Genomic DNA, 16807 nt, shown 5'->3' on the forward strand with positions numbered 1-16807 from the left:
ACTAAACTCTCTAGTGCTCTTCTCAGTCCAATCAACTGCTCTCAGCATTGGTTTAAAATCAAGTATAAGGCCTTCCCTGGACAGTAGAGATAGTTATTCCAACAAAAGACGTATAAACTTCTTTAAAATTCCTTTGGTTTTGGATAAAACAATGAATATGCAGGTGTCCGAATACCTAAGCGTTGAGTATTATCATATACTTAAACTCTTATTATATCCCAAAGGTTCCAACTATTTGCAGTCATTACAAATCCATAACACTGTAACAATTAATGTAGTAATGATAAATAAGAAGTAGCTACTTTGTGTTTATCAATTATGGATTTCCAGTTGTAGCAAGCATGTGTTTCATAATGCTTTTATATCAAAAGTATGAAGCAAGCTTGAGGAAAGTCATGAAAAACATGATTTTTATATTATTATATTATTTATATTATTTATATTATTTAGATTATATTCTTTGATGTGCATATCCTCAGTGACCCTTAAAGGCAATGAAGAGTATTGCTGATTAAAGTGATTCTCATGCAAAGGCTTTTGCAGCCACAGACTTTTAATGACCATGTACTTTTTTGTGACCAATTGCATTAAATGTGAAATCCTAATTCAGATCTGTTATGTTTCTGTTTGTCCACTGGCAGGTAGTGCTGGGTATCAGACACACCTGGGGTGCATCTAACATTCCTTATCTTTTTTTCTTTTTGTAACTCCTTCCTCCATGGCCTGGAAATTATTTTGTGATGCTATCTTGCCACCTGTATAAATACCAGAGTGGACAATAGCTGCCTAAAATTCTCACGCAGTGGACACAAGATTGTTCTACCAAGGAAGTGTTTTCAATATTTTGCAGGGACATCATTGTGTGAAACCCCTAGAGCCCATAAGGACTGTTGTAGAACAGGTCTCACTTTATCTGTTTATTCAGATTAATCCAGCTGAGTTGGTACTTCACATATTTTATAATGGTATTTTTATTACAGGGAGTCTAGTAAGTACTGTTCACTGTATCTTTGCTATCCGCAGGTTTTTGTAACATTCATGATTAATGTATTTAAATTGCTGTGAATATGCCGGCAAGTATTAGAGTTGTACTGAAAGTGAGTGTTAGTCAACATGTCATACCAAGTAGATTATGAAATGCAGCTATTGTACCCAGTTCTCTCTTCTCTGTTTGGCTTAGTGCCTTTTTGACCACTCATATATGCTCTTGACAGCCTTAAAGCGCACTTCATTACTGGGCCAAACCATATAAATTAGATTTTTATGGATCAATCAACCAGCACTAAACATAATGGGGCAGTTTCCTAGACAGAAATTGTCCAGTGAAAGGAATTTTTGGGCCTGGTCCATGGTTGGGCCTGGTAAACTGCCCCAATGTATACCAAAACATGTAGCAATATATTAATAAGTATCACAATATAGTTTCGCAATATTGTACCAATTCGTAATAACACAGTATCCATTTTTAATTATTAGTTTACATGGTAAATATTGATGTTAGATAGGGGTTTATTTAATTTTGTGTTCAAACTCTGACTGCTACAAACTTCATATACCACTGTTTTGATTGGATAAAACCTTTTCTTTTAGTCTGCATATCATTTGTTTTTATACTATGACAGATTTTGTGAATATGATGGTATGTCGAGTTTTTGGTTAGAAGTTTGAGTTTAGGATATATTTAAAAATGTTCCAACATCAGATATTAATTAAATTAATTAATTAAAAGTTCATTGCTTTATAAAAGGGAATAATTACATTATTATGTCAATTTATCAGTGGCGTAAAATAGTCCTTAAATGACATTAATATAATTTATTGCAATTTATTCTGACAATATATTGTCCAAATAAAAACAGTTGTCAAAGACTTACTCCCAAACCTTGGTGACCCTTTATTGTCTTGAGATTTAAGAGTATTGTTTTATTTTATTTTTCAAATATTTTTATTTCAAATATGTGTTTCTTGTGTTGTTAATTATGTATGTTGTGTTGTTAATATCAAAGATGTAATATGTAGACAGTAAATCTATCAGTGTTAAATCAACGCTTATTGTTAAATCAACACTTATTGTTGAAACAACACTGAGAGTGTTAATTTAACATTTAAAAGTGTTCATTTAACACTGGTCAATTTACTATTCATTTAGCTCAGATTTTTCTTAATCTGCCCACAGTCTGCCCACAGTCTACAGTTTATATGCTAGATAGGAACAGTGTACTGATCTTGAAAAATTTTAACTGTGGTGTTATGACAAGATGTGAGTTAAAACCTCCAGATTTATCCTGGGAAAGGAACCCTATCTTGTGAATGGATAGGTGATAAAAGTACCTATATGTATCTTTGAGGCTGGTGAAAAGGGACAAAGAAGGGGAGGGGGGGTAAAAAGCTAGGTTTAGCTTAGAACTTGCCGATTCGATCCCATTGATGTGTTTCAAGAAGCAGTGATACTGTAACTCAAGACAAATACCATGTCCGACTTTGTGAACTATTCTAAGCATCAGTTGCTGACACCAAAGCCGGGAGCTGAGGGGGGCGGCACATATGTGCCTTAACTAGGCCCACCCACAGGAATTGCTAGCCAGTGTAAGGAGTATTTGACTTGCTCTCTTTCAATGTTGTGAAATAACTATCTGTTTTTAGCCCCCTCACTTGCAGAGCTCAGGTTCTTGTGAAAGGGAACTCTGGGAAGTCTTGCTTTAGGGTGTTCTTGTGTACTGCTGGAAGTTGTAGCTTCACGTTTGAGTAAAGCGTGCAGGGTGGAAGGTGAGAGGTAGAATTCGAGGTGGGAGGAGAGGCGGCCAGGCGTCTTTTGTGACCTTGGGTCTTTTCAGAGACTGAAGCTGGATTCCAGCAGGGACACATGGTCCAGACTGACAAGACCATCTGCTACAGCGCCAGCCCTGGAGAGAGAGGGAGGGAGGGAGAGAAGAGGTGAAGGAAGGGAGGGGGGTAAAGCGGACACAGAATTCCTCCCACTGGGGTGTGGAGGCAGTAGATATTCTGGGAGATCTTTGCCAGCACCTTGGATTGGGACTTACTCCGTTGGCGTCTTTGAATATTGCTTAAATCTCTGAAGGCTTCTTTGTGGCTTTTTGAGAGGATCCAGGACTGGTGTTCAATCTAAGGAGCACAGATGACTTTCTTGTGGTTCCCTCAAGTCTACCAACGGGGATGAGCAACGGGGATCTTGGCTCTGGGGCTCTTGTATGCAGTGGATCCAGTTTCTCCCTCATCTCTCTGCACCCCAAAGCTGAAAGCGGTGGATTAAAGAGGCTGGTGGGTGCAGAGATTTGGTGTGGCCCATCCTTCTTTCATCTGTTCCTCCATTGTCTAAACAGTGCAAGGAAAGGGATTGTATGCTTGGGCTTCCTCTGAAGGCCGCAGGGTCAGGTGGATGAATATTTTTATGAGGCACTTTGTCGTAGAGATGGGCCAGGACCAAACGAAGCAGCAGATTGAGAAAGGGTTGAAGCTTTACCAGTCTAATGAGACGGGGAAAGCTCTGCAGGTCTGGATGAAGGTGCTGGAGAAGACGTCAGATCCTGGAGGGAAGTTTAGGGCTTTAGGTTGCCTGATTACAGCACACTCAGAGATGGGGAAATATAAAGAGATGCTAAAGGTACCATTTTTGTCTCAATATTGCACCCTTAAAAGTGTGTTCTTTAAATGTTCAGTGTTTAATTGTAATGCATATATGTTTTTTGACTGGTTAGATGGTTCTTCAAATTCAAGGCAAACTCTGGTACATCTTTTGTCCCTTGAAGGTCCTTTGTAGTTCCTTTGTGGTTGTTTGTGGCCATAAAATGATGCATTCCACTTTTACAGGTCAAAGAACCAAATTTCAATCCAATTCTACAAGAATTGTACACTTCTTCCATGCAGAGCACTACTGTCTAAATATTGTGTGTAAAATAGATACATTTAAGCAATCATTTGAGTACATTTTTGCATATACTTTCACTTTCACTTGATAAGCAGATACAACATGACATAATACAGTGTTGTCTAGTATATTCCAAGAATTGTATCCTTTATCCTGTCCCCTTAAAGTTTTAAAAGTACAAATGGGCAATTAATAATGCACAACAAAAGTGCACGTACCCAAACTATTATTTACTTTGAAATTTGGAAATGTTAAAGCTTAATACTTTTTTTAATAGTGCTTTTAGTTGCAAAACATCCAGAGCCATTTTTTAATTTGTGGCTTCCGTAGGAAAGGGGTAAAGGGAGCCTCATGCTATATGATCCTCATGTCCTCAGTACAGCTTGTTGACATAAAACTCCTTACTCACACAGAAACATGCTTTGCTATGCTTAGTGAGGACTTCATTAGCCAGTTAATACACTTAAACAACATAAACAGAATAGTCCTCAGTGGTGAACAGAGCAGCTCAGATTGTATTCATGCTTATCTGAAGTATCTGTACAATTCTAAGTAGAGCTAAGAGCTCTCGCAAGAAGCTACTTGACTGGAAGAGTAAAGGGGTTTTAAAATCATTTTAGCAAGGAACGGAATCAAATAATGAAAATCGTTAATACAAGCACAAATAAACTACAATACTTCATAATATGGGCCTGTCACACTAACGATGAACGATTTATAGTCCCAGAAATAATTGTGTTAAACAATATTATCAATATTATTGACGTTTTAAGACCTATTTAATCTCACTGATATCACAATTTCAGGGTATTTTTGCGATTTCAAAAAACATTGAAAAATATTTTACTACTTTAAAAAATATTCTACTGCAATAAAAAAAAAGTGTAGTTTTTAATTTCATGTATAACAGTTTCATACAAACTTTTGCATATTGTGTACACAACCATAACTTACCATAAATTTACCTCAATACTCGGGTCCAGAATATTGAGTGCATGCATTATAAACTAGAAAAGTAACTAAATATATACCAAAAACACCCTTGGCACTATTTTCACAATATGGGATTTTTTTTTTTTTTTGTGATCAAGAATTTTTATTTTTCATATAATATTTAAACAACAACAAAGGGAGGGGGAGCAGCAGACAGGCATAAAGAGTGAATACAAAAGAGAAAGGAAAAATAAAAAAGGGGAGGCATACATTACAATTTCTATGGGTACAATCATCTTTACAGATAGAAATAAATAGGAGGAAGTGTTTAAATTCAACGCATACTTTGCAGAAAATCCAAAATACTCAACACAAAGGTCTGCCATGTTTCAACAGTTATGGGCTTAGCATGGTGAAGTCGAGCAGCAGTACATTCAAGTTTTGCTATATTGAGTAGATTAACCACCCAAAATGATTCCATATGAAGTCCAGGTGTAATCCAGTTTTGTAGAATTGTCTTTTTAGCAGCAGTAAATCCAGAGAACAATAGCTTGCACTGTGTCATCTTCAATTCCAAGTTGGACACTCCCAAAACATATGTAAAAATGTACCAGGGGCAGAGGTGTTACATATGTGACAGTAATAATTAGTTTGAATTTTCATTTTAAACCTTCTGTAAGGAGTAAGGTATGCTCTATGAATAAGCTTAAAGTGAATAAGCTGATGTGCTACATTTTTTGAAGTTAAGCTAAGATTGGACCAGATAGTGTCCCATACAATATGGGATTTTTTAATGATTATATTACTGACATAGTATACGGTACAACAAACGCACCAAACATTTATTTATTAAGAATATTCATATATTGTAGAATAAATAAATATTTCTTAATATTCCTTGATAAATTAAAGAAAAGAAAACCAACCAACCCTTATTCACAATACTGGGCTCACTTCCCTAAGAAAAAAAAATAATGGTAAATATTGAGATCATCAGTAAAAACTGTGGTCATGTCCATATATTGTGCGATAAGTAGATAACGTAATTGTCGTGACAGGCCTGATGGTACTTGTGTTTTATTACAGATTAGCAGTACATTGACCCCTTCAAAATATCAGAGTCAACAAGAGAAGAATTTGGATGATGAGATCTAGTCTCCCGGGATACAGTAGTGCATGGCATGAAAGTATTCAGTGTTGGCCCACTGATACGTGTATAAATAATACCACAGCTTGCATAAGAACCTCCCGCTGGTGCAACTAGTACATAAAATGTCTGGACATAGACTGCTGTCCTAAGCCTCCGGTATGATCATTTTGTTGACAAAGTAATTTATGTGCAGTTGCTTTTGCTTTATGTCATGCTCTCCCCCACTAACCACTATATACACACTCCACCATCATCAGTACGCCCTGGCTCAGATTGACACGGCGCGAGAGATGGAGGATCCAGACTACCTAACAGAAGGCTACCTGAACCTGGCCCGCAGTAATGAGAAGCTCTGCGACTTCCAGAAGACCATCTCCTACTGCAAGACCTGCCTAAATATGCAGGGCACCACAGTGAGTCTCCAGCTCAACGGTCAGGTGTGTCTCAGCATGGGTAATGCCTTCCTGGGCCTCAGCGTCTTCCAGAAGGCTTTGGAGAGCTATGAGAAGGCCCTGCGCTACGCTCACAACAATGATGACAAGATGCTGGAGTGCAGAGTGTGCTGCAGCTTGGGCAATTTCTACATTCAGTTAAAGGTACAGTTCTTAATGGTTCATCAAGGCTCTTTATGGGAATTTGCAACAGATCATGAACTGTTATGTTCGTAACTCGTGATTTAATTTTGATATAATCGTGATATAATTTATAATTTCGTGTGTACCTATAAACAATAATATTATAATAGTAGTTAATTTACCTACTGAAGCAGTCCGTTTTCCAGCTTCTAGAATAATGCTGTGAAGTAGAGATTAGAGGGCAGCACAGTGGCTTGGTGGTTAGCATGTTCATCTCTTAGCACTGGATCTTGAGTTCAATTCCCACTCTGGATGGACATTCCATGTTCCCTCCAGGGACTCTGGTTTCCTCCCACAGTCCAAAACTTGGAGATAAGGATAATTGCATACTCTAAATTGCCCAGAAATTGGTTTCTCTAAATTATATATAAGTATGTTTGTGTCTGAATTTGTGTATGACCATCCTTGGTTAATGCCTTGGTTCCCGATGCAGTGCTCCAAATAGATGGTAGTTTCTTTTAGCTAACACTGTATGTGTGTGTGCTGGTTAAGTGCTGAGAGCAGAGGATTGTATGTGGTGTGTGTGTTGCCTGAAAAGCGTCCTTGCCTTGGGTTCCTTGAAAGGCTCTTTATTAGTGTAACTTAATTTATTCACTTATTCAGAGATGGCATAATGGAAATGCTTGAAAACATATTAGTATAGTCTAATTAAATCCTGTAACAAATCTAGCCTGAAACAGCACTTACTTACACTGTGTGAAATGTTAGTTGTGTGTTATTTCCTGTGGCGGTGTAGAATATAGGGTAGTGTTTGAGCAAGGTGGCCCAATTTAAATGCTTAATACAGAATTTTGCGCAAATTGGTATTTCATGCTCCTGGACCCCCTACCATTCTTCTCATGAAGAGTTTGTGCTTTCAACCACAAAAAACTGTACATATGCATTTGCTCAGAGATGCATAACATGGTTCTAAAGCTGTTATTTTTAAGCAGAAATGCTACATAATGTTGCTTTAAGAGAGTTGTTCGCAAACTATTAATGGTGTTAATCATCTAGTACAAGCATTAAGTGATCTTAAAATCTTATGAGTACCACATGACTCATGAACCCCATTTTTTATTAAAATAAAACTGAAGTCACAGTGCTGCTGTAATTCACAGTTGAAATAGGCCCTGCAGATTACATAGCCGTAACCAACTGTAGACATTTAAGACGCAATGTATCAGCAGGCAAGCCAGGCAGTGCAGGCTGGTCCAGATATAGGCTTTTGTACTCACCTTGACACTGGAGATTTGTAGCACATAATCCCCTGTATCCCCAGAGTGGTGTGCTGTAATGAGTGTGTGACACAACGGCATGTGGAGAATGTGCTCATATGTTGAAGCCACCAGGTTTCAGAATATAGAAAATGCATAGTCTCAGTCCATATTTAACTGCATTAGCACTGTGTTCCTGTGATTCTGTAATACAACCACACTGCACTTTTGGATTCTTCCTGCCATAATACTGTCATGATTTTGCTCAAAAGATTGAATGGTCATTAAGTTTTTGAATAAATGTCATCGTGGAATTTAGTAGAGATGCACTAAAATTAAATTTCATTATTTCTATAATTTAATTTATTTTAGCTGTGCTATTATATGGAGTCAAATTGACTCCAATACTAATTACCAAATTGACTCCATACTATTACAGTCATAAATGTATCTTAGTACTGCTACTTTATTCATAAATGTATTTCTGAATTTCTGCTCATGTCACATGTGATTAAAATTTACAGAGAAATGCAAGCAGTCTTTTGGTAAACAAATGCTCAGGTACTAGTAGCCCTAGCTAGTATCTTTCAACTGAAAAGCAGCCAGTTTGTGAAAGGGTAGTAAACTGATACAAAGTATGATGCTGAACTCTTTATTTTGTATTTTGTTTACCTGCATCTTTCGCACTACAAGGCACACTAAAAACCCTTTAATTGTCCCAAAAAATCATCAGTGCGCCTCATAATCCGGTGTGCTTTATGTATGAATTTTACCAGTCAGGTTGTAAGGAGCAGTAAAGCCACTTTGCTGAAGTACAGCGTTATACATGAGGTTCAGTTTAGTTCTCTGGCAGTATTAGCATTAGCCTCTGACAGTGCTAAGCGCTAGCTCTTTAGCCGTTCAGAGGTAAGTATTATCGGCCTATAGCCTGCTGCTAACACCGGATAGTACTGCTGGAGCAGCAGTGGGTAGCTGCTAATGCTAATGCTCCAGCTTTAGCGGAAATCTGTAAATCTAAGCTTACTTTAAATAAATGTAAGCTCACCCAAATAAACTGCTTTTAGGAGAAAATCTGTGTAGATTAACATCCAGAGTTTGTTTGACTTGTCTGAAATGTTTTTTTGTTTTGTTTTTAAGAATAATAATAATATAATAATAATAATAATAATAATAATAATAGTTTTGTTAATTTAGCTTAGTTCACCCAGTGGCGAGACCTGCTGAATTAGAAGAGAAACATGACAACACCCCTGTTCCTTAAAAAAAATATGGTAATTTGTGCAAGTATAATGTAAAAATGAGCTAAACCTGCTTTTTGTCTGCTTTGTTGGCTCACTCCCTCACTTAGCAGCATCTCAAAGTAATAATTATTCAGTACTTTTTGCTTAATTGGCCAAACACTAAATATGTGTTGCATCTCTAGTATTTAGATTTAGACAAGGCTCAAAAATACATAATATTAATATAATAACTTTGTCTACAGAATGAAACAACTTCAAAGGTCTGTGTACTTTGTTTGGATGCTAAAATTTACCAACATTAATGCTGTATTGTATTAGGTTAATATGAATATAATGTATGTGCTCTTGCAGGATTACGAGAAAGCCCTATTCTTTCCATGCAAAGCAGCCGAGCTGGTGAATGACTATGGAAAGGGGTGGAGCCTGAAGTACAGGGCCATGAGTCAGTATCACATGTCCGTGGCCTACAGGAAGCTGGAACGCCTGCCGGACGCCATGGAATGCTGTGAGGTACGAATGAGCGGAGGATTAGAACCACAACCAACTATTATTTCTGTAAATAGAGGAACATTTTATTAAGTGAGGTGCAGCGTATTGGGTAACAACACAACCGTCCTCATGGCTGACTACACCAAAATAAGGGTCAGATGACTTGCTTTGGACTCCAAAATTAATATTTAAAACGAAAGTCAAAATGTTTTGAAGATGTCTCTGGAAGAAATGTGCAATAGTACTATTAATGCAAGTAATGTGTCAAGTAATGTAGTACAAGTACTTTGTTACCTTACTTTAAAAAGAAATAAGAAATATAAACATATACTATTCTGACACCCTGTTGGTTTATACATGATCTATCACACCTGCATACGTCACACGTCCAACAAGAACATAGCAGACATGCAGTATGTAGCCTAGTATAAAGATGATTCGTGCAGAGACTTAAGCAGATCTCAAGCAAAATGTCCCAACTATGGTTAATATATATATATATTTTTTTTTTTCCCAGCACCTGATACTACTGCTTTCAATGTAAATGTACATATTTTAGACTTTTTTCAGAATACCACTCTTTCTCCACAGCTGTATGTAGTACACTTTTATTTTTTATGTACAGTAAATTTACTTTCTTGACTGATCATCAAAGCTTCAAATACAACCTCACAATGGCTCAGGGGATTCCTGATCACTGGTGACATAGTGGGGTCAATGTAGTTGTACGGTCAGCAATTGCCAAGTATCCCTTTACATCAGTGCCACAACATACCGGTAGCAATTGATCAGACAATAGTACAGACAATCTCAATATAGTTAAACCTTTGCATACTGACTCTGGGAATCACAGCAAACATACCACAGCTTACATCAGTGATCACCTGAGCTTTGAGTCCCAACACCCTAATCCCACCGGCTGTCATGGTAGATCATATTTATCAGTCCCCTTGGCACAACCCTGGCCCAAGACCCTATGTTACTCTATGTGGCAGTGTGTGAGCACGGACCAACAACTGACAGGTGCAGCTGTTTGTAGGACTTGTGCCAGACCCCCCACACCTCCCCAGTCCCCAACCAGACCCACCCCTTTACTATAGCTGTTAAAAATACGTCAGACTGGAGCTCTGTACAGTGCTGAGGTGCCGTCTGAGAGGAGTGATAATGAAGAGCTTAGCCCTCAGCCCCTCTCTAATGACCACAAGAGCAACGTAGCAGAGAGTCATCGCTCTGGACTGCAAGACTCACAATGTCGTGCAGCTGGGGTACAGTCGACCGAGTGGCACATTCCACTTTTATAGCTGTGTTACAGGAGGGGTCCAATTTCAGCTTTCGTGCAAGTGACAACGGGACTGAGGTTCTCAAAGTCTCTGGAATTGCAGAAAGTTGTTTTATGTGAAGCGTTTGAAGAGATATGCTATGTGCTATGAAATTTCTCATTTACCCTAATAAGAATGTAGGTGAATTGCCAAGTCATATTTGGTGTCCAAAGTTTCTGCTTCTTTAGTTTTGAACTGGAACTTGCCCGTACTAGAGTTGGCATATCGGTATCAGTGGGTGCATGCCCTGTACATTTAGGGTTCTGTCCATAGATTTTCAATGTGATACTGTGAGGGTAATATTAAAACCTTCAGCTTGTGCTGCTTGTCTTTTATAGATGTGAAGGCTTGTTTAGAATCACCCCTCATCATTTTTAGATTTTTTTTAACAGTATGCTGTCTATTTTAAGAATTTGCTGATATTTAATATACATAATACATTATTCCCAATTTCACTGGCTGCAGGACAAGCGCTGTATAAAGGACATTGTAAAATGTACAGTAACTTGCTGGCAGCATAGTAGCAAAGTTTAGAGTATGCGTATTGAGCATTTAATCATAGTAGATAATATTTATTACAGTATAAATCACAGTGCAGTAATTATGCTGTTTTTTCTCTCAGTGCAAATATTAGACTACTTTAAAAGGCTCTGTTACATTTATTGTTTAAACATTAAAAAATATATACTGTAAAATGAAGAGATGTTTTTTTGTTTTTGTCATATATATTTGTTATATTTTATTGTAACCTTTTACATTTTGTAAAACACAGACAATGATGTTCTAGACAAACAAAAAAAAATCAGAATGCATGTTTTGACTGATCACCTACAACTGTGACTTCGATTTTCCAGGAATCAATGAAGATCGCACTGCAGCATGGAGATCGTCCTCTACAGGCCATGTGTCTCCTAAACTTCGCTGATATTCATCGCTGCCGAAATGATGGTGATGTAAGTCAGCCTCAGCCATAAATATTTGCACATTTAAAAATACATATGAAGGATGACATATGAGCTTTATTACAGGTCAGATTGTAAAGCATTAGCAAATGAAGACTTACGCTACTATTCAAAGGTTTGGAATCGTTGTCCATATTTATTAAAATAAAAAAATTCAGTTGTAGTAAAATGTATGGCGTAGTTTAATTGTATGACTTAAACAGTTTTCAGATCATTTATAGGAAATTGTGAAACTTTAAAGTGTCCGTATGCTACACCAACTACACCAAAAAGCACCCCTTTCTGTTCACAGTTCTCTTTTTTCCACCTGTTTTCTCACGCTTGGCGTGCTGTCTTGTTATCTACCTGTTTTCGGGCAACATGCTTTTCACTTTTCTGCCTTCATTTTTTGAGTTTACCTGCTTTGAAATCAACTGGTCTGCAACCAGCTCTGGCAATAACATGGTTGGAGCTGCTGTTTAAATACCACACCACCCCTTACACAAAATGAATGTCTAAAAAGTCCTATTTGTTAAAAATGGTGATCAACATACAATGACTGTGTTATTGTGTATACACATTCTAGTATTTTCAAAATCCACAAAAATATTGAATACAGCCTTTAAAAAAATGTGTTGTGCTGTCTAATTTATTAAATTTAAAGATCAGATAACACCAGATGACTTGATATCAAATATCACATGATATCAAATATAAAATAAAGAATATGAAAGTAATTCCAGAACCTCATACACAGCACTGCACTGTATTAAAATACAAAGCTATTCATCTCATTGCTGTTCTCTCTCCTGTCCAGAAAGCATTCCCTCGCTACGAGTCTTCAATGTGTATAATGACAGAGATTGGCAACCGTTTGGGACAAGCATCCATCTACTTGGGTGTTGGGAAGTGTTGGCTGCTGCAGAAAGATCCTGAAAAGGTTAATAAATTGTTCTAATAATTATACAAAAAAGTCTTAGGAATGTAAATAAAATGTAAATAAAATGATTCATCATGTTAATTACCTATTTTCAACTCTTTTCCAGGCCCTGGAGTCTCTCCAGCGTGCACATGATCTAGCAGAAGCAATAGGTAACAAGGTGTGTAGTACTGATCACCTTCTGTAGCCATTGTTTTAAGCTAATTAAAGAAACAGTACAGGGCAGAACTTTTTAAACATGATTTTTTTTCCATGACTGAACTGTGCATTCTTTCACAGCTGTGTGCTCTGAAGGTGCACTGTCTGACAGAGAACGTCTACCGCAGCAGGGGGCAGCAGGAAGAGCTGAGGGAGCAGGTAGTGAAGTTCCTGCAGTGTGTGGAGGAGCTGGAGCTCTACTGCGGCATGTGTGGAGAGTCCATTGGGGAGAAGAACCAGCAGCTGCAGGCCTTGCCCTGCTCTCACATTTTTCACCTCAAGTAAGCAGACTTGCATCAAAGTTGTCAAAATATGTTACATGGAGAAAATATTGGGACCCCTGTTTGTTTATTATTTCTTCTAAAGGAAAAATTGGGCAGTTAAAGGGTATTTAATTTTGTAAAGTAAACAGCTCGATTGCTCTCAGTATTTAGTCTTAGTTTTTAGTAACCTAATGAATATGAACTTTCATTACCATTAAACTATCTTCCAACATCCAAATCTCAGTACAAAAAAAGGCCAAAAAATGTCTCAATTATATTGGTAGCTGCTCAAGCATTTGGAAAGACACTTGGTCAATATGGGATGTACCTGTACCTGTGAAGGTTAATGGTGTCCTGTTGTTTTGGTCAATAATCAATGATAAAATAGATTTTAGTAGGGCACAGGAACATCAGGTCTACTAAGGTCCCTGGAAACCCTATTACCGGTACAAAACGCTTAAAATTTGGACACAAATACAACTTGATTTTGCCCCCTCCATACTTTCCTTTTATGATGGAATGGTGCATTTTTAGTTTTTTTTGCCACACAGATTATTATTACCACACTATAACTTACACATTCTGTCCATGTATGATTTAATTTTTTTCTTCAGTAATAGCTTCTAATAGCATTCTAGCTGCCCTCCTACACAGGACAGTTGTGTGCAAAGCTTTTGAGGTTGTTGATATTAATACCACTGTGGGCTAGAGGAGTATAAATCACCCCAGCATTGAGCTGTGGAACAGTGGAACTGTGTTCTCTAGAATGATGGTGCTCCATCCCATAATTTTGTGAGTAATTGGGGTGGAGATCAGTCAGATCCTTACAGCAATATTCCAGAGTCTAGTAGAAAGTCTTTCCTGGATAGTAGAGACAGTTACTCTAACAAAATCACTGTTAATACTTTTTAATACCCATGCCCCCCTCGCCGTACTTTTATCACTATAGTGTAGATATATGTAGTTTGTTCTATATTGTGGACACATCTTAAATTGTCCTTTGATTATTTTACAGCTTTCTGTTAATAATTTGTTATTACACAAAGATCTAAAATTTTTCAACACTGATATACCTATACTAGAATCAGTTAATGTATGTATTTGTGATCGTGCTAGTTGCTGTTAAAATATTTTATATTTGCTGATTTCTGTTCACACAGGTGTCTGCAGACAAATGGAACACAAGGCTGTCCCAAATGTCGCCGTGCTTCCATGAAGCCTGGGTTTGTATGATGTTCAGTGATTACCAAGCCCGGCTTCAGACAGACAGACCTGTCGCAGTGGCTCCACATGAGATAAAGATTGCAAGATTCTTTGCCGGGAGACACGGATACAGAACCACGGGAGTGTGTTCGGTTCCACACCTCTCAGTTCCTCAGGAATTAATATCTAGACTGAACAAACCATCCCACCAGTGGAAATAACCATACCAGAAAGCTTCAACAGTCTGCTCTCAGCGTGAAACTTGTGGAAAAGTGTGGGACTTTGAGGAGCCACCTCCAACTCATGACTCAAACCCTGGTTTGCTGGGCTAAGGCAGTGACTTGGGTAACTGCCTGAAAGACCATGTGATAAAATGGGCAATGAGTCAAAGATGTGCATACACATATCATCTTGCAGCTTCAGTCGATACTGCCTATGAGATCATGATTTCATGGATTTTGATTCAGGCTAACTTTCTATAACAAGACATTGTGTTGTTTGTTAAACTGCAACAACCTTGCAGGATTTCATTTCTTGTAATTAATTTTTATGTGGCAACGGTGTGCCATGAACAGACTTCTAAATCCTACCTATTTAAACACTATCACTTGAGAGAATACTAGTGTATATATACTTTGTAATACAAAAAAGGCTGCTTGTGAAACATATCAGTAAGTAGACAGTTTGATGGGACTTTTGTTGTTATAAAGGCAGCAAAGGCAGTTATCTCTGCTTGTTTGTCTTTATTTGAGAGATACCAAGATCTAGCAGCTGTTGTTTCAGTTTATTGGTCTACTGTTTAGATCAGGTATGTACTGTCAGATCCCAAATTATGTAATCTGAGTTATAGTTGTTCTATACATATATTTAGTTAGATTTATTTTTTATAAAATCGACAGGCTAGCACAGGTCAAATGTTTCCACTACTTCCACTGCTTTTCGGGAAAAAAAAAACTTGAGATAAGAAATGTTAAAATGCAATTTTTTTCCTCTTGTACTATTTTTATGTTGTAATTTTGTAACATTGTGGTATCTGACATTTTAGAAATGCTTTGAAAATAACCCAAAAAATTGTGGCTATTTTCATTTTAAATCATCCTTTGCTTCGTAACAGTGCCAGAAGGTTTCATGACAGGTGTCAGATGACAGTGCAAGACAGTGCTGCTGTGGTTAATTCAACTTATTCAAAAATTCAAGAAAAAAACTCTCTTTTGTACCCTGCATTCTCCAGCAACCCAGTTTCATTTAGTGGTTTATTGTTTGTAATGCTGGGTTGTAGATCATACGATTGTAGGTTCAATAGTCACATCAATTAAGCAGCAGTTGTTGAGCTCTTGTACAAGCCCTTTAACTCTTTCTGATCCAGGGGTGCCACAGCATGACTGACCTATGCATATTGACACTAATTTAACTAACCTAAAGGTGAGCAAGTAACCATACAGAACACAAGCAATGAGACTGAGAACCACTGATCTACTGCATGACTGCTCTGCTATTAGCTGCTCTTATTTAGTGTTCCATACAAAGGAATAAAGCACAACATTGCATGCATGTTCACAAAATACATCAACCTATTTGAGAGAATAGAAGGGTTAGTCTAATGTGGGACATTTTTGCATCAGGGTGCTTCCAGTTTTAAATATTGCTCCACCAAGTAAAATCTTCTAACAGATAAGGCACATCAGAGGGAGGAGGATTTTGCTGTATGGTATGCAGCGATTTCCCATAACATTAATACCACCTCCTTGTTTCTACACATTGCCTATTTTGTCAACGCCACCACAGGCTATATAGTCCACCTGTTGCACTGCATGCTCTTTTAGTAGTATCCTTTCATCCTGTTCTTCAAAGGTCAGGACCCCACAGAGCAGGTACTATTTGTGTGGTGAGTCATTCTCAGCACTACTGTGACACTGGCATGGTAGTAGTCTGTCAGCGTGTTGTGCTGGTACAAGTGACAGAAACTCGTCTGTTTTTGAACGGTGTGTTAGTCATCCTCTAGTCCTTAATCAGTGGTCAATGATTTCTTATAACTATACGGGAGCAATGTGAGATAATGCTGCTCTTCTCTGTGTGTATCTTTTCTTACGTGACTGTGTTAATTAAACCTTTCGTTCAAACAGACGTTTGTCCAACTTTACTAACATATTGCATGTTGCCCAATGTAGCTATCTCACATTCTGGCAACTCAAAGTCCATAACTACCTCTCTTTACATTTGTTCTTTACAATATTAGCATGTTTGTGCTTCAGAATCATATTGAAGCTCTGATAATGTACCTAAACATAGACTGAAATGTTTGAGAATTGTCCTAAAGGCGAATCATGTTGGGCCTTTTTTATAGTGAAAATGCAATAAACTATTCTTTGCTACATTTTCTAGCAGCCTTGTCCTTTTCCTTAAAGGGAAAACC

General features: G+C 37.6%; 1 protein-coding gene across 1 annotated transcript; it reads left to right on the forward strand.

The window, feature by feature from the left end:
* Nucleotides 1–458: 458 nt before the first annotated feature.
* On the forward strand, nucleotides 459–16768 carry rapsn (receptor-associated protein of the synapse, 43kD). The gene is made up of 8 exons (XM_007255981.4): nucleotides 459–3622; nucleotides 6227–6565; nucleotides 9393–9551; nucleotides 11704–11802; nucleotides 12608–12730; nucleotides 12837–12890; nucleotides 13010–13209; nucleotides 14352–16768. The coding sequence occupies exons 1-8, from the start codon at nucleotides 3398–3400 to the stop codon at nucleotides 14422–14424; spliced, it is 1272 nt and encodes a 423-aa protein (XP_007256043.1). The 5' UTR covers nucleotides 459–3397; the 3' UTR covers nucleotides 14425–16768.
* Nucleotides 16769–16807: the final 39 nt, after the last annotated feature.

The sequence above is a fragment of the Astyanax mexicanus genome, chromosome 9, assembly GCF_023375975.1.
Source record: "Astyanax mexicanus isolate ESR-SI-001 chromosome 9, AstMex3_surface, whole genome shotgun sequence".
Lineage (NCBI taxonomy): Eukaryota > Metazoa > Chordata > Actinopteri > Characiformes > Acestrorhamphidae > Astyanax > Astyanax mexicanus.

What these genes read in the sequence shown, in the direction of transcription:
- rapsn (XM_007255981.4), top strand. Translation starts at nt 3,398, where the DNA reads ATGAATATTTTTATGAGGCACTTTGTCGTAGAGATGGGCCAGGACCAA. An exon ending in AATATAAAGAGATGCTAAAG is followed by an intron (nt 3,623 to 6,226) that starts GTACCATTTTTG and finishes CACCATCATCAG; the next exon opens with TACGCCCTGGCTCAGATTGA. An exon ending in GCTGCCGAAATGATGGTGAT is followed by an intron (nt 11,803 to 12,607) that starts GTAAGTCAGCCT and finishes TCTCCTGTCCAG; the next exon opens with AAAGCATTCCCTCGCTACGA.